This window comes from Lathamus discolor, chromosome 9, assembly GCF_037157495.1.
Source record: "Lathamus discolor isolate bLatDis1 chromosome 9, bLatDis1.hap1, whole genome shotgun sequence".
NCBI classification, from domain to species: domain Eukaryota; kingdom Metazoa; phylum Chordata; class Aves; order Psittaciformes; family Psittacidae; genus Lathamus; species Lathamus discolor.
In genome coordinates, this window is record NC_088892.1 from 22,285,296 (window position 1) to 22,309,405 (window position 24,110).

The 24,110-nt window shown below is 50.6% G+C and overlaps 2 protein-coding genes across 5 annotated transcripts in view; one reads left to right on the forward strand and one right to left on the reverse strand.

Moving 5' to 3' along the window:
- The first annotated feature begins 4,510 nt into the window (after window positions 1-4,510).
- On the forward strand, window positions 4,511-13,905 carry FRMD7 (FERM domain containing 7). 4 transcript variants are annotated; one of them, XM_065689356.1, is made up of 13 exons: window positions 4,517-4,637; window positions 8,490-8,594; window positions 8,931-8,973; window positions 9,276-9,354; window positions 10,063-10,160; window positions 10,275-10,389; window positions 10,574-10,721; window positions 11,543-11,638; window positions 11,836-11,999; window positions 12,144-12,209; window positions 12,304-12,379; window positions 12,496-12,831; window positions 13,090-13,905. In XM_065689356.1, exons 1-13 carry the CDS (start codon window positions 4,581-4,583, stop codon window positions 13,471-13,473), a joined length of 1,767 nt encoding a protein of 588 aa, XP_065545428.1. In that variant the 5' UTR covers window positions 4,517-4,580; the 3' UTR covers window positions 13,474-13,905. The 4 variants fall into 4 exon arrangements, with proteins under 4 accessions (XP_065545426.1, XP_065545428.1, XP_065545427.1 ...); XM_065689354.1 differs by having other exon boundaries at window positions 4,511-4,637; window positions 12,496-13,905; XM_065689355.1 differs by having other exon boundaries at window positions 9,321-9,354; window positions 12,496-13,905.
- A 2,605-nt stretch (window positions 13,906-16,510) lies between these two features.
- The window catches only part of STK26 (serine/threonine kinase 26), a 30,427-nt gene continuing 22,827 nt past the window's right edge, over window positions 16,511-24,110 (reverse strand). The window contains exons 6-12 of the mRNA XM_065689471.1: window positions 23,921-24,078; window positions 21,284-21,469; window positions 20,518-20,666; window positions 19,777-19,870; window positions 19,247-19,309; window positions 19,018-19,154; window positions 16,511-18,502 (exon numbers count right to left, since the gene is read on the reverse strand). Of these exons, the coding sequence (XP_065545543.1) occupies window positions 18,478-18,502; window positions 19,018-19,154; window positions 19,247-19,309; window positions 19,777-19,870; window positions 20,518-20,666; window positions 21,284-21,469; window positions 23,921-24,078 (812 nt within the window). The 3' untranslated portion in view covers window positions 16,511-18,477. The remainder of the gene's footprint in view (window positions 18,503-19,017; window positions 19,155-19,246; window positions 19,310-19,776; window positions 19,871-20,517; window positions 20,667-21,283; window positions 21,470-23,920; window positions 24,079-24,110) is intronic.

A 24,110-nucleotide genomic window follows, 5' to 3' on the forward strand; every position in this document is an offset into this window, starting at 1 on the left:
TTACAAGATTGTAGGGGATTAAGTTTGTTGTTCTCCATGGAAACTGTGCATTCGGTACGGAATCAACTCCCTTGCCTCTGGAGCTCGCTTTCAAAGCTGGGGTTCTCTTCAAGTCCTTCCAAAACGCCTTGAGCACCACTGATGGCAGCAGTGACCGCAAGGGCTGAGGAGGAAGTCCCTCACGCTGCAGGACCCTGCTCACTGTGCGCTTCCAGGAGGCTTTGCTGCTTGCTTGGCTGCGGTGTGTCCGTGCCCCTTGGTGCTCTGCCTGCGAGTGCGGCCACAGCTTCCCAACGGTGCCTGGCTTCCCCCAGGCCCTGCTCCCAGTGCTAAGGCTGGAGTGGGGTTACTGGTTCTTGTCTTGGAAGAGCAAGCGGTAGCTGTAGCTCGTCCCTCCTGGGGGCACAATGGGGAAAGCCGTGCTAAAGCTGGGGAGTGCTTGGACTCACCTTCAGCGCTGCAGAATCCCTTTGAGCTGCTGGCATGCAAAGAGATAAGTAAAGAAATAAGTATAGAAACAGCAAAGTTAAGAATGTGCTGAGATTTATGGCAGCATCCGTGTCTGCCACCCGTCCATGGCACTGCGGTGTAGCTGGCTCAGACTTAGGCTTCCTGTGCTGTGTACTAAAGGGTATAATTGGTTTGGGCGACGTAGCCTGATGTGAGGTGTCCCTGCCCGTGGCAAGAGGGTTGAAACTGGATGATCTTAGGATGACGGTAAGGTCCTTTCCATCCCAAACCATTCCATGGTTCTGTGGTTCTCCCAGTGACTGCACTGTGAACCAAACAGACCATCAGCTTCCTGGGCAGTTTCTGGCTCCTCTTTTCCTTTTGCCCTGCCTCTAGGCTCACCAGATCCGCAGTTCTGTGTCCTTGGAAGAGCCTTCCTGTTAGGTCAGCCAGAAAAGAGGAAATAGGTTTGGAGTTTGAGACATTCCTCAAGGGCCACTTGTCTGATTTGGGAAGTGGCAGATATAGGCTGATTAATCATCCGCTTGGCATTCATCCTTTCTCCTGTAAGCGGATTAATAACGACTGCAATCAGCAGCAGCGTGGCTGCTATGGGAAGACAGGAAGAAATACACTGGATTTTAGGAAAGCTGATGTTGGAAAATCATAGAATCACAGAATAGTTCGGGTTGGAAAGGACCTCAAGATCATCCAGTTCCAACCCCCCTGCCATGGGCAGGGACACCTCACACTAAACCATCCCACACAAGGCTTCATCCAACCTGGCCTTGAACACTGCCAGGGATGGAGCACTCACAACCTCCTTGGGCAACCCATTCCAGTGCCTCACCACCCTAACAGGAAAGAATTTCCTCCTTAGATCCAATCTAAACTTCCCCTGTTTCAGTTTGAACCCGTTACCCCTTGTCCTGTCACTGCAGTCCCTGATGAAGAGTCCCTCCCCAGCATCCCTATAGGCCCCCTTCAGGTACTGGAAGGCTGCTATGAGGTCCCCACGCAGCTTCTCTTCTCCAGGCTGAACAGCCCCAACTTCCTCAGCCTGTCTTCATACGGGAGGTGCTCCAGTCCCCTGATCATCCTCGTGGCCTCCTCTGGACTTGTTCCAGCAGTTCCGTGTCCTTTTTATGTTGGGGACATAAAAGGGAGGAGGCTGCTCCCAGAGGGAGGCTGGAGCGAGCTGCGGCCATGAGGAGGTGGTGGAGAGTTCCCAAAGGCAGCGTGGGCCGCCCAGCGCTGGAGGAAGGAGCGTGTGCGGCGCCTTTGGGCCCTGCCTTGCGTGTTGAGAGTGAAAGGAAAAGGAGGGAGTGGGGGAAGAGAGGCTGCACGGGAGGAAACAGGTTCACAAAGTGGGGGTCAGGATCCATAGGGTGGGATGGGTTTGATCCGTGGCCCTGGAGGTACCCGGAGGAGGTTTCTTTGCATAGGTGTAATCAAGGCTTCCTCAACCAGAGCCGATTGTCTTGAGGCAAGAGGGAAACCGCATCTGTCATGAAAACCAGCAACGTAACTCCTTAGGGTTCCATCCCTCCCTCTAGCATTCAGCCTTGCGGATTCACCTTGGCAGCTTCCTCAGATGAAGCCTTTGGCCGCCGAATCCTCCCTGAGGAAGCCCAGCGAAGGTTTTCAGCATCAGGGCCTTTAATTCCCTGCGGAGGAGCTGCTGCAGCTTCCAGTCTTGTGCCAGCCAGAGCCGCACGAGCAGCAGGGCAGACGCTTCCCGACTCTCATCCAGGCTCCTGCGGGGCGCTGCTTGGGGGCTGCGGGTTTTCCCTTGGGGAGCAACCCAGGGAAGAGCTGCACACATCCCATGGGGAGCCTTGGGGGGGGTGGTCTGACTTCCTGACGGCGTTCCTGAGGACGGAGCTTGGGCATTGAGCCCCCGCTGCGGGACCGCTGCGTTCCAGGTGAGCGCCCAGCGCTTCTGGCTGTCGATGTGGGGATGTGTGAGTGGACCAGGAGTGGGTCATGCCTGGAGCAGCTTAAGGGCAGCAATAGCGGTCCTGTGCTTTGTGCTGCTACACAGATGCAGTGAGGTGCAGCTCCCTAGCTAGAAATGACCGAATGCTAAGAGATGGCTTTGGAAGCATCCGCGCTCCTTTGGCTGGATGCGTCCGTGAGGCTTTCTGTTCCTGCAGAAATGGCTTTCTCGTGTCTTCAAAGTGATCTGTTTGAATTAAACATCGCAGAGCGCTTTTTATAGAGCTGTGCCAACAGAGTGCAACTGGGGGGTTAAAAATGAGCTACTGTGCTCGGGAGAGCACCAGCGCCAGGCTCTTCTTTAGTTTCTTGTAGAGCTGGTGCTGTTACCTGCCTGGCTTGCAGCAAACTGCCCTCCCCTGTGCCTGGAAGCGGTTGTTGCAGAGCGTATCAGATCTGGAAAAGGAAGCGCAGTGAACGCACACGGGTGCGCGCAGGCTGCGGTGGTGCCGTGCGCGCTGCTCACCCCGGCAAACCCAATGGTCGCTGTCCTTGTCCTTGCGCACAACCGCCACGAGAGGGAGCTTGGAAGCAAAGAGCAGGAGCAGCATCAGGGAGCCAGGGATGGGGCAGCCGCAGCTTCTCTGGGCACCCTGTGCCAGCGCCTCAGCACCCTCACAGGGAAGAGCTTCTGCCTGAGAGCTCAGCTCAGTCTCCCCCCGGGCAGGTTCAAGCCATTCCCCTTGTCCCCACTGAGCTTTAAGTTCCCTTTCAACCCAAACCATCCCATTAATCTATTCCCACAAAAGTCTTCATTTACCTTGTTTGCCGCCGCCGGCTCCACGCTGGCTCTGTAGGGTGGCCAGAGCCCCTGACGAATCCAGACCCGGACCCTGCCATGCCTGCTCACAGGGAGCTGCTCTTCCCAGGGCCATCAGCATCTGACACCCGGAGCATTTAGAACCGCAGAGGGGGAGCGCCCTCAGCATCCCCAGACCTTTGCCTGTGACGCTGCCCTTGTCCTGCCACACACAGAGCCCAGACCTCGGGGCCAAGGGCAGTGCTGGGAACCTGTTCCTGCACACTGGGTACAGCCAGCGCCTTCCGGCCACTCCGCTTTGAGTCTCACCACAAAGCAGATTGGCTTTGACTTCAGGGCTGCTTTTTTGCCCTGGTTATCAGAAGACTCAGGGGGGTTTGTGCAGCTGAAAAGCTCCACGCTTTTCCTTTCTACCGCAGGTGATGATGAGCAATGTGGGTCCTGACCAGCTCTGTCCTAACATCCCCAGGAGCATTCGGGAAGTGGAAGAGGGACCACAGCAAACGGCCTGGGGTGACTTCAGCAGATGCCTTGTTGGAAACCGGGAAGCGAGCAAGAAGCACCATCTCCATAGCACTTCATGGGACATCTCCTGTTTGCTGAGATGCGTTTCTGTCGCTTCGGGTCCCATAGGGTCCTGTGTGGTTGTGACTTCTTCCAGCAGCAATAACAACCCTCTAGGACAGTCCCGCGCTGCCTTTTGGCATCTTTGCGGGTGTGGGGACATGAGCTTTCCAGGTGTGGAACGCGAACCAGGTCCACCAAGGGCTCGCAGGACTCCCCTGCGCTGCCAAAGCGGGGTGCGAGCCGGGAGTTAGCAGCAGCTCCTGCCCTGCCTCCCTGGGAAGGACTCTCACCCGGTTCCGCGTTCAGCTGCAGACATGTCCCAGGGAAGTCCCTCAGTGCATCCGCCTGCTCTGTCCTTACCTGCCCACCCCACGGAGCGGGCAGCAGGATGGGCTTCAGTGCACCTGACCCGGGCTAGGGGCAAGGTGCTGCCTGCTGCTCGCTGGCTCTGACAGCAGACACTCACCTCTGACCCCGTGGTACGAGGCATGGGCTCGCTTTGCTCCTCACCCCCTGCAGAAGCTCAGTGTTCATCTAACCCCCACTGCTGCCCCTCTCGCCCAGCATTTCCCCTGTTAACACACCCAGAAAGCATCCTTTGGTGCAGTGGTGACATTAAACCAGGGGAGGTGTGCGGGTTTCTGTTCTGAGCCTGTCAGTCCCCTCGCTCCAGCCTCCGCTCTGCATCCGTGACTTCCCCATGCAGCTGCGAGGGACATTATGTGTGCAAGAGGAGTCGGGGCTGCCTGCCCGGCGCGCTGCTCACATCGCTGGGACCGCTGCACGCGCAGCCACGGCCCCCGGGATGCTGCACCTCAAAGTCCAGTTTCTGGATGACTCCCAGAAGATCTTTGTGGTTGATGTAAGTGAGCATCGTATCCGTACCGGGGGGGTTGATGCTGGTTATTGAGGTCGTTGCTGCTCCGAAGGGTTGTGTGGTCTCTGATAGCTTCTGGGCTTCAGCTGAATCCAAACCAAGAGATGATGGTGCTGATTGCTAAGTGCTTTCGGCACCGGCACACTCCTGCTCTCCCCTGTTAGGGGCATTATTTACAAAGGAGGAGGAATGGCTTTTACTTATCTTTTGGAAACGAGGTAATACGAAGTGATGCTCTTGACAAATGTCGAGTCCTTCTCTCCTTTGTCCTGCTGCCAGTCTGAGCATTCAACAAGGAAGAAAAAGCTGAGAACAGAATAAGAATAGCAGGTTTAGGCAAATTGCCCCTGGTGAGAAACACCTGCATGCAGCTCTCCCTGGGCAGCCAGCTGAGACAGAAAACTGTGTGGGTTTGTGAGCAGCTGAGGGAAAAAACCCCCTGTACCTCATTGTCTGCATGGCAGTGCCCCACAACACAGTCGTTAGTAATGCGCTTTTAGTAAATGCCAGCTCTGAAATGGGTTTTAAATGTGCAGTATCAATATCTGTGCTGCGAGAGAGAGATACATGTACGCACACAGGTGGCTGGAACTGGATGTAGCTCGGCTCTGTGTTGGAAACGTCTCTGTACAAGTCTGATTGGGCATTTACTGTTAGGATTTGAGCATCACGGGAGCTGTGCATTAGCTGAGCCGAGTAGACCTGTCCTAGCGCTCACCTGCAGCTCCTGTGGGGCCAGAGTGCTCAATACGAGCTTGTTTTTTCCAAGTCCTTATTCCATCTCCCAGCCTTTCCTGTTCTCCAGGTTCCCAGCACAGCCGGAGAACCGCTCCGTTTCTCTGCAACAGCGCTTTGCACAGCCAAGGGTTGTAAAGCAATTCCATCCCCTGGCGCAGCGTGGAAGTGGTTGGGTTTAGTTTAACTCCTGTATCCTGGACCTGGAGTCAGCTTAAAAATGAGATCGGTCATTTTTAAATGCCTTTTTGCGTCAGTTTTTCACGTTGATTAGGTCAGGGCACAGTCAGAGAGCCTTTAACAGCAGATGCTGGTACAATGTTGTTGCCTTTTTTTTCCATCTCTGCTTTCTTATGTGCCCAAACCACAGCACTCCCGTGCTGCACGACACGTTATTGCAGCAAAGAGCTTCCATTAGAGGAACTCCTGGTCATTTCCTTTTTTAGCATGGAACGGTATTGGAAACCCCTTTTAGGCATTTCATGCATTTGATGCTCTCTGTGCACGGTAAATGAGAGGTTGAATTAGTGACTTCTCCATTACAAAAGGACCGCTTTGGGCTAAGGTTTGAGCAGATTATTTCAAGCAACTCTTCCTAAGCCCATCCTGACTTTGGAAAGCTCTTTTGAATGTGCAGCACTTCAGTGTAATGGGAGGGAAAAGGACAAAAGAGAGACACCACAGCAGCCTGATTCCCCCTTGCACCCGGCGTGCGCCTCTCTACCTGCCTCACATGGGTACCACAGCTGCCAGCACGTGCGTGAGGTCTCGTTTCCAGCCCGGATTTGCATGGGAACGAGTTCTTTTCCTGGTGCTGCTCCGGGAAAGCTTCTGCTTCCATGCACATCCTCACTGACAGCGGGGACCTGGCACCCCTCCATGGCCACTGAGCTCCCAGGGTTTCCTTTGGCTGGGGGCTGGAGGTGGCTCAGGATGGAACCCGGTGAAAGCACGCAGGGCAGTGGAAGGCAGGAGCCTGACACAGCTCCACAGGTGCCCTGCTGTGACAGCCAGGGCTGGGCCACAGCGGTGACGATGACGGGATCCTGCTGTGATGCTGCAGCCACAGAACCCAGCCTGGTTTGGGTTGGAAGGGACCTTAAAGCTCCTCCAGCTCCAACCCCTGCCCCGGGCAGGGACCCCTTCCACTGGAGCAGCTTGCTCCAAGCCCCTGTGTCCAACCTGGCCTTGAGCACTGCCAGGGATGGGGCAGCCACAGCTTCTCTGGGCACTGCTTCTCAATGATATTGTCCCATGGCAGCGAGCCCTGCACTGGGGGGGCACAGGGATCCCCTGCCCCAGTGCCCAGGGACACAGCCGCAGATGGCACTGCAAAGCTGCCTCCTTCCGCCCCTGGACACCTACACCGGTTTTCTCTCTGGAAATGGTTTAAACAAACAGTGTCCTGCGCCTGGGCAGCCTCTGGAGCCCTCCCAGAGCGGCACTGAAGGGACAAAGCACTTTGCAGCCCGGGCAGACAAAGCCGGGGCGTCTCTGCAAGTGGAATTTGCTACAGGGAAAGAGTCAGGGGGAAGGAAAAGAAGAAAGAGAAGACAAAGAAGAACAGAAGAAAGAGAAGACAAACCAAACAAGGCCAAAGAGCCTGACGGCTGGGGCTGGGGCTGGACAGAGACTCCTGTGGTCTCGTGTCCTTTATGAGGAGCAAAGGAGGGGATCTGTTGGCAGGAGATGTGCAGGGCCGGCACAGGGAGCGTCAGGGCTGGGGGGGTTGGTGCAAGGCGTTCCCTGCCAGCTGCGGCCCTGCAGGAGCCCCCGGCATGGGAGGTGTCTCCCAAGGTGGGGAAAGATCACACCAAATCCCAGGAGCGCTCAGCGCCCCTAAACCACAGACCTGGGTGCAGCCCCAGCACAGCTGTACCCAGCACCCCCGGCAGGGGTTGGTGCCCCCCGGACCAGGATGGGACACGCGCGAGCAGCTCTCTGAGAGGGACGGGCTCTGAAACCAGCCCTGCACCAGCTTTTGCTGGTGTCCCCATCAGCATTCCCTGGGGCCAGGCTGGGAGGAGAGCGGGTGGCTCCCAGCAGACACATGGTGGGTAATAACCCGGTAGGAAACCCTTGTCTTTCCTGGCTGCCTGACAAAGGCCAAGGCCTTTCATGCTGGAGGATTCCAGCTTGGAAATAACCACTTAGAATGGTTTTAATTACCCTGGTGATCCTTCATTTGGAGGAGAACCGGGAGGGCTGCGGAGCCGATGCTGTGATTGCGCTATCACTTTCCAGCAGCCTTTCAGCACGGAGCCAGCAATTTCATCCCAGGAGAAGCCAGGACAGGCGGTGATTATGTGCATCACCACCAGCAGCAGGGTCCCTCCCATCCCTGCCGTGGGGAGCCGCAGCCTTTACCACCCAAAGCGCTGTGATTGAGGAGCTGCAGAACCCGGCCTCCCTGCTCCGGCTTGCCCTGAGCAAGGAGCAGCAGGGGTTTGGCTGGGGGTGGGTTGCGTCCCACAGCACGGCAGCAAGTCAAGCAAAGCACGCTCCGAGTGGCTCTGTTTACTGGGCAGAACTACAGCCTGGCCTCCCTTATCCGCAGGCAGTGCCACGTAATCAGTGGTGTCAGAGCCCAGGGCCCAGCATCCCTGCAGGGTGCCATTGCTGTTCATTACCATTAACCACAACAGCAGCTTGTCCGCAGCAGTCGGGGTGCCGGCTGTCGGGGCGCAGGAGCTCGCTGCACAGGTTTGAGGTGTGCTCCCGTTTGCCAGGCTCATCCCAGGGGATTGCGCAGGGATAGGGCTGCCCAGACGATGAGAGCTGCAAAAGGTGAGCCCAAAGCAGGAGTTCGTTCCTGTCCTTCGCTTTCTGGTTCACATTAACAAAGGAGAGAAGTGGTGAGAAAGAGCCTGATTTCCAAGAGCAGAGGTAAGGGGCGCAGGGTTCACAATCTCCCTGTCGCACACGCTGGAGCCAACGGCACTCACGGAGTAAGGTTTTGCTGCAGCGCGGTCAGGAAGAGCCCAACGGCTGCTCTCAGGGTGAAGGCAGGAGCTAGAACCTCTCCCCCTTCCCAACTGAAATCCCACCGCTGCTGCTGTCCCCACTGCCTAACCCACTGCTTCCATTCTGCTTGCTTGCCAGCAAAAGTCCTGCGGGAAAGGGCTCTTCAACCTCACCTGCAGCCACCTCAACCTCACGGAGAAGGAGTACTTTGGGCTGGAGTTTCGCAGCCAGGCTGGGAACCAGGTGAGTGCGGCTCGCTGTGATGCTGCTCCGTGCTGCGTCCTCACACGGCTGGGCTGTGCCAGCACCTCCCTGAAACACCCAGTGGGAGATTTCAATGGGAAGGGCTTCCAAAACCCCCTTGAAAATGGGACTTACTTATGAGGGGAGCCACTGGTTGACCCAGTCCTGGTGATAGCCATGGTCCACGGGGTTTATCCATAGCTGTTCCTGCAGGATGCTCGCTGCAGCCCCTGAGCTGGACGATGGTTTTGTATTGCGCTCTAGCATGATGCTGCTGTTACTGCCTTTCTCTTGTGCTGTTTATTCACCCAGTTCTTCATTGCCTTATTATTGCAGGTCTGGTTGGAAGCACTGAAGCCCATAACAAAGCAGGTCAAAAGTAAGTATTTAAAGAACACTATATTCTAAGCGCAGGGTGCTGGTGCAGATCCATTGGTGCAGTGGTACTGCAGGGGGACAGGGGCTCTGGTTCCAGCATCTTCTCTTTGGTAGTATCAAAGTGCCCGGCTCTCTGCTCACTGGTATCCCTGGGGAGGTGGGCAGGCTGGCTGCTGGGGGCAGGCTGGAGCCCCTGCTGCTCAGGGGGCAGGGTGATGCACTCTGTGAGGAGGATGTGTGGAGAGGGCTGTGGGTGTTCTGCAGACCCGTAAACCAAGACTGATGAAGGTGTTGTGTTTTAAGATCCTAAGGAGGTTCTTTTCAAATTTATGGTGAAATTTTTCCCAGTGGACCCCGGCCACCTGAGAGAAGAGCTCACCAGGTACCCGCTTGTTCCGTCGCTTTCTTACCACCCAGCCCTGTACATCCGCAACTGCAATGCATGCATTTAACCCCTCATCTTCATGCACCCGAACCTGTCTGTGGGCGGTCCCTGTCCCAAGTATCAGGAGCTCTGTGCTTCACAACACAGAACCCCAGGGATAACGTTTTCTGGATGCTCTGCTTTCAAACAAAACCCACCTGGGGGGCCAGCTCTCTGAAGAGGGTGCAGTGTGGTTCCTGCCAAAGCCTTTAGCAGCTGGGCCCCAGCTCTGACTTTGCTCAGTCTGGCTCCCGCCTCAAGCTCTGCTCTGAAAGAAGTAACTTTTGCTATTTAAACTGACATTGTCAGCTCCTATGTTTATAGAAACAGGAACTAAGAATAAGACTAAGACATTGCTTCTGCGGACCATTGACCCAGAGAGTGATGCAAACGCCCTCCTAAGCATAAAGGAATGTTAACTCTGAAACCTACTGATGGGCACTTCGGTGGCAAGGGTGTTCCGGTTGTGGTGGTGCCCTGCTGCAGCCTTCTCCAGGGGCAATGTGCTCCTGCGTGGCCCGCCAGACCTGCATCCCTTGGGCTGAAGCATGGGCGAGGGCAGGGGGAGATGTGGGGCTGGCAGCAGAACCCTCACTGCTCATTCCAGTGCTCACACCAGTACTGAGCCTGGCTCCCGCCTAGGGCACGCTCCTGTCCCCTCCACAGGTACCTCTTCACGCTCCAGATCAAGAAGGACCTGGCTCAGGGGCGGCTGCCCTGCAGCGACAAGAGCGCAGCGCTGCTCGTGTCCCACCTACTGCAGTGTAAGGGCAGGGGATGGTGCCCCCTCCCCAGGGACAGGGTTTGGCTGTGTGGCCAGGGGTCCCCTGCAGTGACCCCTCACAGCCTCACCCACACTCTCCCCATGTCCCCTGCAGCCGAGCTGGGTGACTTCCACGAGGAGACGGACCAGGAGCATCTGGCATCCCACAGGTACCTGCCCAACCAGGAGTACCTGGACCACAAAATCATGCACTACCACCGGAGGCACAGGTAAGAGCTGCTCCGACCACGGCCACCTACTTGGAGCATCCGATGGGCGCCTGTAGTCGGGACAGCTCCCATTAGCAGCAGCGCGGGTGCGATGCCCGTGTGTGCACATCCAAAACGGCATCCTTTCAGCCCGTTTTCAGCAGCTGCCTTCTCTTGTTGCTTCCTGGCACGTTTGTGGCTGCAGCGGGAAGACGCCGGCCGAGTCGGATGCTCAGCTGCTGGACGTGGCCAGGAAGCTGGAGATGTACGGGATCCGTCCGCACCCTGCCAGCGATGGCGAGGGGCTGCAGATCAACCTGGCCGTGACACACATGGGGGTGCTGGTCCTGCGGGTGAGCCTGGGGCTCGGGTGGGCTGCCAGCACCCAGCTTCTCCCCAAGGACATCCCCTCCAGTTAAAGGGGGGGGGTGTCACCCTTTTCCCTCTGCATGCTCCAAACCCTCCCAAACCCCACAAAGCAGAGCACACCCCACCGGTCCTTGGGTTGTGATGGTTGTGGGGCTCAGAGCCACTGTCCCCAGCAGCACCCGGAGCTCAGTGCCATGATTCGTGCTGCCAGAGCCAGAATCAACCACGGTCAGAACATCTGTGAGCCCCTTCAGCTCCGGGCTCCCCCAGGAAGCTGAGAGGGTCTCGGTGGCTCAGCACAGGGTCATGCAGGTTTAGGTGGCCCTGCTGTGACACCAGCACTGTGCGGCTGTGCCTGGACTGATGTGCGATGAGAATGAGGGGTTAAGGGATGCCTGCAGCCTGCTTAAGCTGGGTCTAAAGGCATGGGAGTGAACTGAGCTCCGCTGCACTTCCCAGCGAAGGAGAGGAGGGTCTTAGCCCTCTTGGAGGGCTGATTCTCTATTAACCCGTGTGGTGTTCGAGCTGGGACAGGTAGGACTCTGCCTTGATCTCTATGAGGCTTTTCTTGGGACCCTGGAGTTTTACAAACAGCGTCAGGAGGTGTTGTTAAGCCCTGAACCCCAAGTTCCCCTTTTAGGTCTAACTGATGGAGAGGAGGGTCAAATCCCAGCATCCCTTCCCAGACGCCAGCAGCACTGAGCTGCATCAATCTCACGCAGTGTCCTGCGAGCTCAGGACTTGGCTCATCATACTGTGTGTTCCCAGCTTGCCCCGTCTGTACCTGCCGCATGTGTCCTTGCAGGGCAACACAAAGATCAACACCTTCAACTGGTCCAAAATCCGCAAGCTGAGCTTCAAGAGGAAGCACTTCCTGATCAAGCTCCACGCCAACGTCGCAGTGAGTACCGGGCTCGGAGCAGCGGTCCCCAGCTGGGAATAACCTCCATCCCTGCTGCTTGTGGGTGCTGCTCCCGCGTCCCCACGGGGTGACACTGCACTGCCTGGGGCCACGGGGATCCTTGCTGGGTCGGGAGGGCGAAGAGCAGAGCCCAGCCCCATGCCCTGACGTGGGTTGCGCTGTCTCTGTCGACACAGGCGCTGTGCAAGGACACGCTGGAGTTCACGATGGCGAGCCGCGATGCCTGCAAGGCCTTCTGGAAGACGTGTGTGGAGTACCATGCCTTCTTCAGGCTGTCCGAGGAGCCCAAGTCAAAGCCCAAAGCCCTTCTGTGCAGCAAGGGCTCCAGCTTCCGCTACAGGTAAAGTCCCAAGGGCACAACCGGAGCACGGCCCTGAGCCTCCCCTTTGTGTCAGCCCTGGCTGGCTGGAAGCGGGTGAACCCGGAGCACGGGGGCTGCCCAGGCTGGGGCTGATGGTGCTGCTCACACCTCTCGATGCTGCAGCGGGAGGACGCAGCGGCAGCTCCTGGAGCACGGGAGGAAGGCAAAGAAGAGCCTGCCCTTCGAGAGGTACCGGCGGGCACGGAGGGGGCAGCGCTTGGGGGGTGTTTGGGGGGGGACGGGACCCTCGTGGGCACGCACCTCCATGCTCTGGGTCTTGCAGGAAGCACTACGCATCCCGCTACGACGAGAGGCAGTGCCGCTCCTCCCCGGACCTCCTGACCGACGTCTCCAAGCAGGTACGTGCCCGTGGTGGCAGCGGTGGGCAGAGCCATGCCCCGGCGGTGTTGGCACTGCAGGGCTCCCCTGCAAGCTCCGTGCCTCGCTGCCAGCCCCGCTCTGCCACCCTGCTCAGGTAGAGGAGCTGCGCCTGGCCTACGGCAGCCGTGGTTCCTACCACGCCAATGGGGCGCACGCCTCGGAGCCCACGCTGGACACCCAGCGCCGCAGCTCCGCCGTGGAGGTGACGTTCGCTGCCGAGCTGGAGCGCTCCAAGCCCGAGGCGTCCGCATCCTTCCTGCCCCACTCCAGGAGCTCGTCCGCCTTCCCCCTGCTCTACGCAGAGCTGGAGCTGGAGCGGGCATGGGAGCCCCCCGACCTCTTCGGTGCCAGGACCCCCCTGACGTCCTTTCGGCCCCACCAGCAGTTCGCTGGGAACAACAAAAGCACCTCGGTGGGCAACATGCGGGAGGTGAGCGCCCGGCCGCTGGTGTACCTGGATGTGCCGTGCCCACCGCCCACGGCCACCCCGGCCCCTCAGGTCCTCTTCTACATGGACGTGGCCCCACAGCCCCCCTGGCATGCGCTGGCACCCAGTGAGGACGCGGCAACCCCCCCCAGGCAAAGCCCAATCGGGCCCCGGGGCAGGGAGCTGCATCGCGAGGCTGCGTGCGTGGGGAGAGCAGGGCAGAGCAGGGCTCTGGCTCACTCCTTCGATTACGGCCTCCAGGAGCAGCCCCCCAAGCGCTCCTGGAGCCAGTCGGACATGAAAACCATCCGCTTCCCCTTCGGCTCCGAGTTCCGGCCGCTGGGGCCATGCCCTGCGCTGAGCAGCAGGAAAGGGGGAGCCTTTTGGCCCGTGCCTGCGCCGCGGGGGCCGGGGCCGAGGCGCTCCACGGAGCGGTACCTGGGCAGCAGCACCGAGTCCAGCGACTCTGACCCCGACCTCCTGCCCTCCGAGCACTGCTCCCTGTACGGCCGCGTGCTGCGGGCGCCCATGGCCCGCGTGAGGCTGAGCTCCGGCAGCCTGCAGCTGGATGAAGAGGATGAGGAGGTGCCCTTCGCCACCCGCGCTGCGGAGGACAGGGCGAGCAGGTCCAGGTACTTCACTTAGGGGGCTGGCACTGACGTGGGGTCGCAGGAAGGTGATGCTCCTGCTGTGGAGCAGTGCCGGGCTGTCCTGTGGGTGGATTAGGTGTAGAAGATACGTTAATGGACAGCAGGGGAGGGGGCAGAAGTACCCAACCCCTACCCCTCAGAGCGCAGCAGAGGGGCAGGATCCCCTCCCTGAGCTGCTGCTCACGCTCTGGGGCTGCAGCCCAGCACACAGGAGGGGGTCCGGGCTCAAGCGCACACTGAAGCCGGGTCACGGGGAGCTTCTCCCCGCAACACCCCAAGTCCTTCTCAGGGCTGCTCTCAAGTGGATGGTGCCAGGAGCAAGATGCTCAGGGGAGGTCAGAAATAGGCTAAAACAGAAAAAGAGCTGGGCTGTGGGTACTGTGCATCCTGTGCATCACGGCCCTTGGGTTAGGAGCTGAACAATAAAAGTGAGGTGTTCACAACAGAGCGTTGGGTTCCTTCTTCTGCCTTGTGATACCTGCACCCTGAGGGCATGTTCCCCTGCACCTCGCCCCTGCCCTCATTGCTCCATGGAGCTGCTGGGCTGGTTTCCTCCTCCTGCCACTGCTGCTGGCTCCCCCTGTGCCTTCCCTGGCCCAGCGACCGGGGAGAGCCGCCGAGATCCCTCCATGCTGCTGCGAACAACCACCTTGGGTGGTCGCCCTATGGAACACATTAGATCAACAAGAGAGCACAAAGTGAGGTTTGCTTTTGCCCCTGGCTCCTCTGTGCCAAAGCTGTAAACTACAGGGACCCCAGGTGTTGCTCTGGCACATACCCTGTTATGTCTTTTTAGTGATGGAGTTGTTCCTTCCCTTTCCCAAAGCTTTGCAGCTCGGTAAGAGCAAGGACCACCCCTCGGTACAGCACGGATGTAGGGCAGCCCGTGTGTATGATTTAGAGCTTAAGGAAAAGCAGCATTTCAAACCCAGCCTGCACACAGCCCTCCAGGAAGGTCCCTCACAGGCAAACCTACCAGCACCATCAGCTCCTGGAAGCACAAAGATGCACAAAGGAAGGGAGCCCAGGTCAGTTTGTGCCACACAGAGGGATCCATGTAGAGCCACGGTTGCCCAGAGCTCCCAGCTCTGGCATTCACGACCATGCAAGGAAAACAGCACTGAGAAACAAAGGCCTGGGATCGATTTTGGGATTTTTCCATGGAGTCAAGCGTGCTGGGGCTCAGCACTGAGCCGCATGCATCCTGCACCGGGGGCAGCAGCAGCAGAGCAGCAAAGCAGCTCCTAAGTGACACAAATTAACATCTCCAAGCTAAATTCACTGTGCAAACGAGCTTTCTTAGGACCAACTGAAACAAAGGAACAATCCCAGTAAGCAGTGGCTCACGTCAAGGAACAACTGAAATAACCCCGGAGTCAGTCCTTCCCCATGGTCCCTGCTCAGCCCTATTCACCCAAGAGAAGTGAGAACACGGAAGTGACTGTGTTTCACTAGGGAAGAAAACAAGGATGGAGAGGACATGGAATGCTTTAGGCTGCTGATGGGGAAATGACACAGTACCTGGAAAAAGTGAGCTCTGCCAGCCCTCATGAGCAGGGATTGTATTTTGTATATGTTAGGATAGAAAAAGCAGCAAAGTGCACACAGTACACAGAGAACTTCCCTTGGGAGAAGTACAAGACAGGTTTTCAGTCTATTTACCTCATCTCTGCAGCGTTACTTCATTTACTGGAATACCACGAGACAAGCCAACACACATACCACTAACTCTCTGCAAAGAGGAAAATACATTTTATTCCAGTGTTCAGTCGTAAAACAGCATGATAAAAATCAGACCTTTAACAACTGCTAAACTTTGTGCAAACACATCCAGGACCTATGCACTTCCCTATTCATGTATAGGCATTGGATCAAATGCAAGAGCAGGCAGTTAGGTTTCTACATGCACAGAAGTGGAGCATGAAGAGTCAAACCGAAGTGTTTCAGAATGGTCACACTGATAAAGGACTCGTCTATGCAAGAACACGTTTCTCTGTTCTGAGATTCAGACTACTTCAGTGTCAGTTCTCCTCCATTTACCATGGGAAGCCCAGCAAATCAAGCTAGAAGCTGGTTTTCCTGCAGGAATGTTTTGCTCTATCATTCCATTAGCTACCTGCCAGCAACAGAATACTGCTGATTAAGTTACAGGCTTCATCAATAACACAGAGTGGGGAAAGAGACAACTGCTCTCTGGAAAACCAGGAACATCCATTCTTAGGAGTTAGTCTTACGATGCACAGAAACTTCAAGGACCGAAGTGCCATGTGCAGTACAGTGACAGCTTCTGGACTGGACTGTGCTACAAGAGCAAGGCTGTATTACACACACATGGATGATGTTTCCCTCACACTGCCCTATGAGGAAAGTGTTTATCCCACCCATTTCACACAAAAGGAAGAGGCACCATAGCCCAGCAGCTTGTTACAGTCATATCACACACAGAACAGGTTCCAGTTTCCCCAGGTGATTTACTACCTCCACCTACCCAGAATGGTGAAGAGAGTTACATAGATGGAAGACTGTGCCAACAGGGAAGAGCCACCAGTTACAAAACCCAGGAGGAATTCCCATCACCTCTCCCCTCAGTCTCTCACATAAGACACCTTAAAGGGTGAAGTGACATGGAAGTGAAAACCATGTTTTTAACTGAGAAATGAGTATGGAGCTCCTTAAAGCAAGTTGTGGATTGAGACTGGTGAAGTGAACCTGTGGCCAAGGCCTGTCTGTACCTTCACTCCACAATGCCGAGATCCCAGCGGAGTCTGAGCACTCGGACATCTCTACAATGTTCAGCTGAGCACCCATATCCTGAAGACTCCTCTTTAGGAACAGAACCACAGTGAGCCCTGGGGCTGCTCCATCCATTCCCCGTGGCACAGCTGCTGGTAGGTGTCCTCTGGACAGGAACAGCATGGGGGACCCAGACCTTTCCAAAGCAACCGTGTAGCTCTGTGCCAGGAACACCTTTCTTGCACTAGAACACAAGTCTTGCTAAAATGCAGAATGAAATCCAGAACAGAACAAGCCCGTGAAAGTTTACAGAACTTAAATATTTATTTTTAAACCATTTAAAACCCCCCAAAACATTGAAATAAGCTTCATCTATAAACAGATTTACAAGACTACCAACTACAGAAGCTAGAGGAGCACTACAATTTGTTTCTGTGATGCAGTTATTCTGTAAAGCTTCAGATCAACTGTATTTACAACTTTTGCTGCTTTTACATTTATAAAAATATTTATTTAATCCATAACATTATCGTTTTCAAAAACTATTTCCAGACTTTTTTCTCAGATATAAATTCTAATGGAATTTCAGTTCTATAGCAGATGAAAGTTTTCAACAGAAACATCTTCTTAAAATTAAAAGAAGGAGTTAAAAGTAATTTCTTTTTATTTATGTTTTTTTTTTTTTTTTTTTTTTACAGTGTAGGCACCATTGAAAGTAATTGTCCTTGGCATATCCAACCACCACCTCTCACAAGTGTCCTTTATATAAAAACAATGTAATGGCAACGTTTGGACTAAAAATGCAGTATTTACTTGCACACACCATTACTTTTTCCTCAGTATTTGGCAGATAATATTTCAGATTCTTTAAAACGCCTTTTGTGCAAAAACAAAATGTGCAGGTCTGAATCATAAAATAAACACCCCCAGCCTTTATCAAAAATAAATTTACACCAACAGCTCCACATCTAAAGTACTGAAAAACAATCCCAGTTCAAAACTTCAGCATAATATACATACTGGGTCGAAAAAGGGAAAAAGAAACAACAAAAAAAAAACCTGAAGAGAAGTTATTACCCATCTAAGCAGTACCATAAATATATAACTGAAAGCAACTTTATAGTCTTAACCTAGTTTTTATGGAAAAAAAAAATATTAAAAACCTCACTCTGTACTGCACAGTACTACCTTTTTTAGGTGAAAGAATATCTATAACTCAGTTATTTGCATATTAACTGGTAAATACATCTTTAAAATACACTTTCAGAAAAATTATAAACAAATGATGGTGATGTACTGTCTTTAATGTATTTAAGAACAAAAAAAACCCTGTGTATAAATATCTTACAGGAGAAACAACACCACCACACAGAACGCTGGTGTTACACGGATACCTGCTTGTGAGGTATGTATCATGCGACGCTCGGCTTCTCTGGCTCCCTTCCACCCAGGCATGTATACTCAGAGGAAAGAAATTAAGTTAAATTGGACTTCAGGTTTTGTCCATTATTGCCAAAAGCCCCACCCCCTCAACTGTATTGCTCTAAATTTTCCTACCATGATGACCTAAGATTGAGTGACTACTTCAAAACCTGGTCTAAAAGGTAACACATATACTGTACATCAGGATAGACCTGTTGCTACATATCACCTGCAAACTATTGACATATTGCTCTCAAATATATTTAATCATAGAGCTGCCTAAAATACTGTACCAATTGAAAATCAGAATAGATACTGTTGCAGGTTTATTTTTGAGGGCACAATAACTATATGCTGGTTGAAGCAGGTGCTACAGCAATACCCTTGCCACTACATTACATGTTCTGAATACGCTTGTGAAAAAGCTATTTTCTCTGAAGCTTGTTAGTGATTTACAAAAGTTTAACTCATGAATACAAAAGACCTGTACATCCCCATGTACAGGCACAAAACAGCATCAAAACATACTGTACTTGCACTTTCTAGTAACTAAAGTAATGATTATTTCTAAAAGCAAAACTGCACCTCAACATTTATCAGATTAAACAGGTGAAACTACAATATTAAAAGTTGTTCTTTACAAAATAATTTCCTGAAAATATAAAACCATGTGCACTGCCACAAAATAGTTGAGTAGGTTCTTTCAAATCCTCAATCACCATCAATATGTTGCAAAGATCCAAAAGGCACAAGGAGCTCATGAGCTAAGCACTGCCAAGCTTGAAGTAGTTTTGGTGGGTTTCACTGGGTCCATACGAAACAGCAGTCAATTGTGTGAAGTTTCTTAGGATGAGTCATTAACAGAAAATCTACAGATGAAAAAATGGAAGGAAGAACTTTGTTAATGATATTGCGTTAGCCTGGCAAACAGCATGTAACTATTTTTGCATCACTAAACTAGTACACGGCTTCACCTCAACAGCTTGTAGGAAAAACCCACCAGATATTCTTAAGAAAATATACTCTAAAAAGATACAGATTCTCTCGTTCTCTTACTGTTTATTGACAGGCTTACAACAAAAATGCATGGCTAAATTCAAGGAAGCAAGGGATAACAACTATAGGGAAACGGCAGCTCTAGAAGACTGAACACATATAGTAATTGTTCTTATTAGTTTTAGTCTCAAACAGAAAAATCACATATAAATACCAAAGCTGAAAGTTTAAAGCACTAGATGTAGCACATCTTTCCACTTGTCACTAAACTACTCAAATTCATGCAACATATGAAGCTCAGTGTCAACCAACCTTTCCTGTGTGTAAGGACTTGAGTGATACTTCTTTTGAAACAATAATACCTTTTATAAAATATTCTTTAACTTACTTCTGAAATTTCTCCATAAGTTTCTTCACCATCTTATCTGTGATCCCTGGACATGTTGCTTCTGCCATATTGATGCTTTTCTCAAGTTCCTCAATTGCTTTCTTTCTGCTAGCGTTATTTGTGTCCTGCTGCTTGAGCTGAGTAGCAAAACAAAGGCAGATGAATCTATACGAGTTATCAGGCACTTGGGTAATACTTTCAAAGAAGGTTTTTTTACATCGAGACTTACCTCAGCAAACACAGGAGTGATTATCATAGTTAAACAACTCAGGGTTTTAACAAGATCCTGATCCTAAAAGTTAACAAATAAGGATTACATGAGCATACCCCTATATGACACATGTTCCTTTTAACACACACGTGATTCTGAAAGCTCACTTCAGTTCAGCAAAGCCCTTGAAATACATCACAAAAAAATGAAGGCCCCAGTACACCAACAAATGTGATGTGGAAACAGATGCCTGATGACACACACAAAACAGTATCATATATTGTCAGAAAACCAGTTTTTCCCCTCTAATATTATACAACTCCTTAAAATTCCCATCTCTGTGAACTGATAGTGATCTATTAGTATCTGGTATCTTTTGTGTCTAAGGCTGACATGAGCATAGGAAATAACCACTCACAAGCAGCATCTCTTGAACTACAAAAAGATCTTATGAAAAGTGAGTAACTACTGAGTTTTATCACTATCTTTTTTAAATTTGCTTCAAAAGCAATTCATCCTTTTAAAACTCCTCTTCAGACTGTACATACCGTCCCATTCTGCAGCTTCTTTGCATCTGGCTTCTTTCGAACTGTAGTAAAGCTCCACTCAGGATGAGAGTTATTTTCTTTGTTACTGGACTCCCTGAAGAAAAAGGATACCATGTATATAATCCTGGCCACAACATATCACTAAGCAAGCATTGATAACCCAAACGCATCATACATCTATATGGATCAGTTCCATATGAAGAAAAACGTGTATTGAAACATTAAAAACAAACCCAAACAACTTCACAGTCTGAATAAATTGAAATACGATCAAAGCAAAGTGAAGATGTTATCTACCCATAAAGCTTACCTTCTCCCATGGCATCCCATTTAAAACAGTTATCTGATATCCAGAAAAGCAAGAGACTCACAGAACTTTAGTTGTTCCACAGGCATTGCGCAAACTTCTTCATACACCTCAACCTTGCTCTGAAGTATTTCTAATTGTGATTCATTGGGTTTGGTATAACCACTAGCCTCAGACTGAGGAAATACTCAGCAATTAAACAGAACTGAGATTAAGTTCAGAGAGAGAAAGTTTAAAGAGATAATGAGTGGATAGCTTGACTTCTGCATTAGTCTTTATGTTCATACAAGGGTTTTTCTTGAAAGAAGCCAATGAAAAATGCATGGAACAAAAACAGATATACAAAAGGAGTTAATTACAGAGATACTGCAGCAAACCTACTTCAGTAACATTAAAAACAAGCCCAAAAGAGAGTAAACTGAAAATAAACTTACGAATCTGAACCATCGGAATCACTTTCATCACTACTATGTCCCTCTGCTTTCCACCTCTTAAACCTATCAATCAGTTCTGTCAGATATGAAGTCTTCTTGGCATTTTTCATAATGAACTTGTGCTTCAGAAGTTCTTTTGCAGTGGGGCGCTGTAAGAAACACTTTAAATATTTAATGTTATGCTAACATGTCTCGATTTTAAATGTTAATAGGGAAGATTTAGAAAGACAACAGACTTCTAGAGCTAACTCACGTAGTATCAGGAAATTAGTGCAACAGGAAGTCAAGAAAAGCCAGTAATCCACGTTTACAAGCACTCTAAAAATATGATCAGAGTCACACAGAGCCTATACTGCTTATCCTTGTGTGCTAGGAGGTACACACCCAGGAAAATGACTAATCAGAATGCTCCAATGCAACATTTCCTTGTAAGCAGAACTGAGGCAGCTGAAGTTCTGCTGGAGTAGATTTAAGATTCTCTCCTCTGTTAAAGATTCTCTTCTGATGCTAGCCCAAGTCTGCGTGCATTCTAGGAAGCTGCCTCTGCCACCATCATTTGTTTCAGCATTCTCCTTCTCCTTTCAGTATTTTGAATGAGGATGGAGATAAATTAAAAATCACCACAACCATTTACAGTGGCAAGTGTAGTCTCTCTGATTATTTCAATCAGCTGTGATGCGCTACACCATCAAAACACTTTGCAAGCTTCAGAAAGCTGAAAACAAACCCAAAACATCTACATACACACACACACATATCTACTCACAAATGTTGGGTCCTTATTCAGACATGCATCAATGAATTCTTTAAAAGGTTTACTGAATTCTCCTAATAAAGTCGGAGGATTGTTTTTTGGAATAAGAAAGAGAACTCTCATCGGGTGCATATCGGAGTTGGGAGGCTCCCCTTTGGCTAGTTCAATAGCAGTGATTCCCAAGGACCAGATGTCAGCCTGAGAAAGTGAGAAGTTACTTTCAGTACAAGAAAAAAAATAAATCAAGAGCTATAGTGACTATTTATTAACTAAAATTTTCACGTCTACATCTATCCAGTAAAATTAACATTGGTCTAAGTAGATAATGAACAAAGATTTCTTTTTAATATTTGAAGGCTATAAATCCTGGCTGACTGAATAAGTCTTTAACGACAGATGCCTACAACATCACTTCTGTTGCATACTGACACTGTTGTAACACCGTCAGTAAGTTAAATGTGCACCTAAGCATACATTTTTTGTAAAAGCTTCAGAAACATTAATCTATTTTTCTATATAATGATCTCCAAACTGCCACAGATGCTCAACATCTAATTCAGGTTTTGTTTAGATGGCAGAACTGCTAATGTTACTTTTTAAACTGCAGATGCACTAAGGTATCCAGCCTTGTTTGACACCTTCCTCTAAAAGGAACAAGGCAGAGGTGAATCAAATCCAGCCAGTGACCACAGCTTCCTTCCTATCAGACTGCTTGATTTAGTTATAAAATGAACAGCTAGTTAGACCTGAAGCAACCAGGGCACAGTGTGAAATCTGTGAGGAAGGAAGAAGTGGTGTACGTTTTCAATGAAGGTAAGCATTATAAACACATTCTTTGTATCAAAATAACTTATGAACTATAAAATTCTTTTCCAATTTAGAGATTTTTTCCCCAAGTGAAAAAAAAAATTGTTCACATGTTTTTAGATGAGCTACAACAGCTATTAAGGTCACTCTCATTAAAAAGTGGCTGGCAATGGCTGACTACACTTGGCACAGAAGTCACAAACAGAAGTTGTCCATAGAGTAAATAAGGGTTACACTTAATATTGAAGTATTTAAGTAGCTTATTGTTTATTACTGAATATCATAACAATTACGTATCAGAGCAATATGGTTTGAAAGAATAGATGGCGTTTGTCAATCTCTGCCACTACAGAAAGGTATGAATTTGTTTGCTTTGCCATCAATTTCAAGTAGGGAGAGAAGGAGAAAGGTTAAAATTGAGTCCAGATGCGATAATATTCATCAGTATTAGTCTAGAAATTGAAGTGTATCCTGTCCAAAACCCTGCATATGTCCTTACCAAAGGCTTGCACCTTCTGTGATTTCACAGCAGACATTTGGAACAGAAAGAAAAGGGAGAGGGCATTGCTCTTATCCTTTCCAACCCTGACCATTCTATGATTCTATATTGAGGAGATACGGAAGGCAAAAGATGAGGTTACTGGCAGACTGGAACTGAAGGGGTGGCAGAGCTGATTCATACAAAGGACAAGCGTTAAGAGGAATTATTCTCCATTCCACTGGACAACACACACTGTTAAATTAGAGTGCTTTTCCAAAATGCCCTTGGGAGCACATTACCACTGCACCATGAAACCCTGACATGACAACTACAACATACTTTTTCTTATCAGCAAGAACCCTTGTGACATGTACGCAAATTCCTTCAAGTCCGAACGACCCTGGGAAAGTCTCCTGAAGTGTGACTATCTTGAGGAGATCTCCCACACACAACGGTCTTTTCTTTACATGCACATTGCACATACAATTACATGGTTACTATCTGAGAAAGATCAGTATGAAATTATTACTTGGCATATGCCAAGATTTTTAGATTTCTTGCTTCTATATTTGCGTCTACAGAGAGCAGAAAGCCCAGGGCCAGCACTGAGTACACTGTCATTTCATTAATCACACGCTCTAGGTTGTCTTGTGGGTATACACATGGGAGAAGAGGGCCTGTGCCCTTCTTATTGTCATTCTAGTAGCAGGAACACAGAGGTCTGCTTTTCTACTGCTAGTTCCCTCGGGAAACTCTCCTTTGCAATTAGTTATCCATCAACAGTTCCCAGGACAAAGAGATGTACAAGGTACCATCACACTACCACAGCTACACATCCTGTAGTTCAAGTTACTTTTTCCGTTCCAAGATCAGCCACCTGTGCTAAAAATCTTCAGCATTATACAGGGGCTCAGGAATACCATTAAAGAAATTATATCCAGAAGTGTTCGTTACAATCTGAGCAGAGAGTAAAACTGCAGCCACCATACTGGCTTTAAATGAGGTACATTCTCACCTGTGAGTGTTTTATCACTGTTTGAATTACATGTGAAACACAGAATTAAAATTAAAACCCAACCAACCCCCAACGCCAGAAGCATCCAGAGAGCTTCTCTGAAGGAATCTTAACATGAAAGCATCAGTTTCCTTGGTGACTTTGCATGGCTCTTGCATGTGAGCACAGGTACCTGTAACTGCTGTATAAAAATCAATTCGATCCTACTTTTAATGTTGTTATTTGAAACCCTGCAATTTAAAATCTCTTTTTTTCTCCATATTGATAGAACTAAACCCACAAAACTCAAAGTCACTTCTGTTGGATCTGCAGATACAAGGAAAAGGTATTCTACTCTCATACTTACCTTTGAATCATACGCTGACTGCTGAATAACTTCAGGGGCCATCCAAAAAGGAGTTCCGACAAAGGTATTCCTCTTAATCTGTGTGTCTGTCAGCTGCCCAGCAACTCCAAAATCAGCAAGCTTAACGTCACCTTGCTCTGATAACAAGACATTGGCAGCTGCCAAGGGGAAATAACATCTAAATGAGAAT

Coding starts and splice junctions, on each gene's coding strand:
- FRMD7 (XM_065689353.1), top strand. CDS start 4,581: ATGCTGCACCTCAAAGTCCAGTTTCTGGATGACTCCCAGAAGATCTTT. Junction 9,355..10,062: donor CTGAGAGAAGAGCTCACCAG/GTACCCGCTTGT, acceptor TCCCCTCCACAG/GTACCTCTTCACGCTCCAGA. Junction 11,639..11,835: donor AGCTCCACGCCAACGTCGCA/GTGAGTACCGGG, acceptor CTGTCGACACAG/GCGCTGTGCAAGGACACGCT.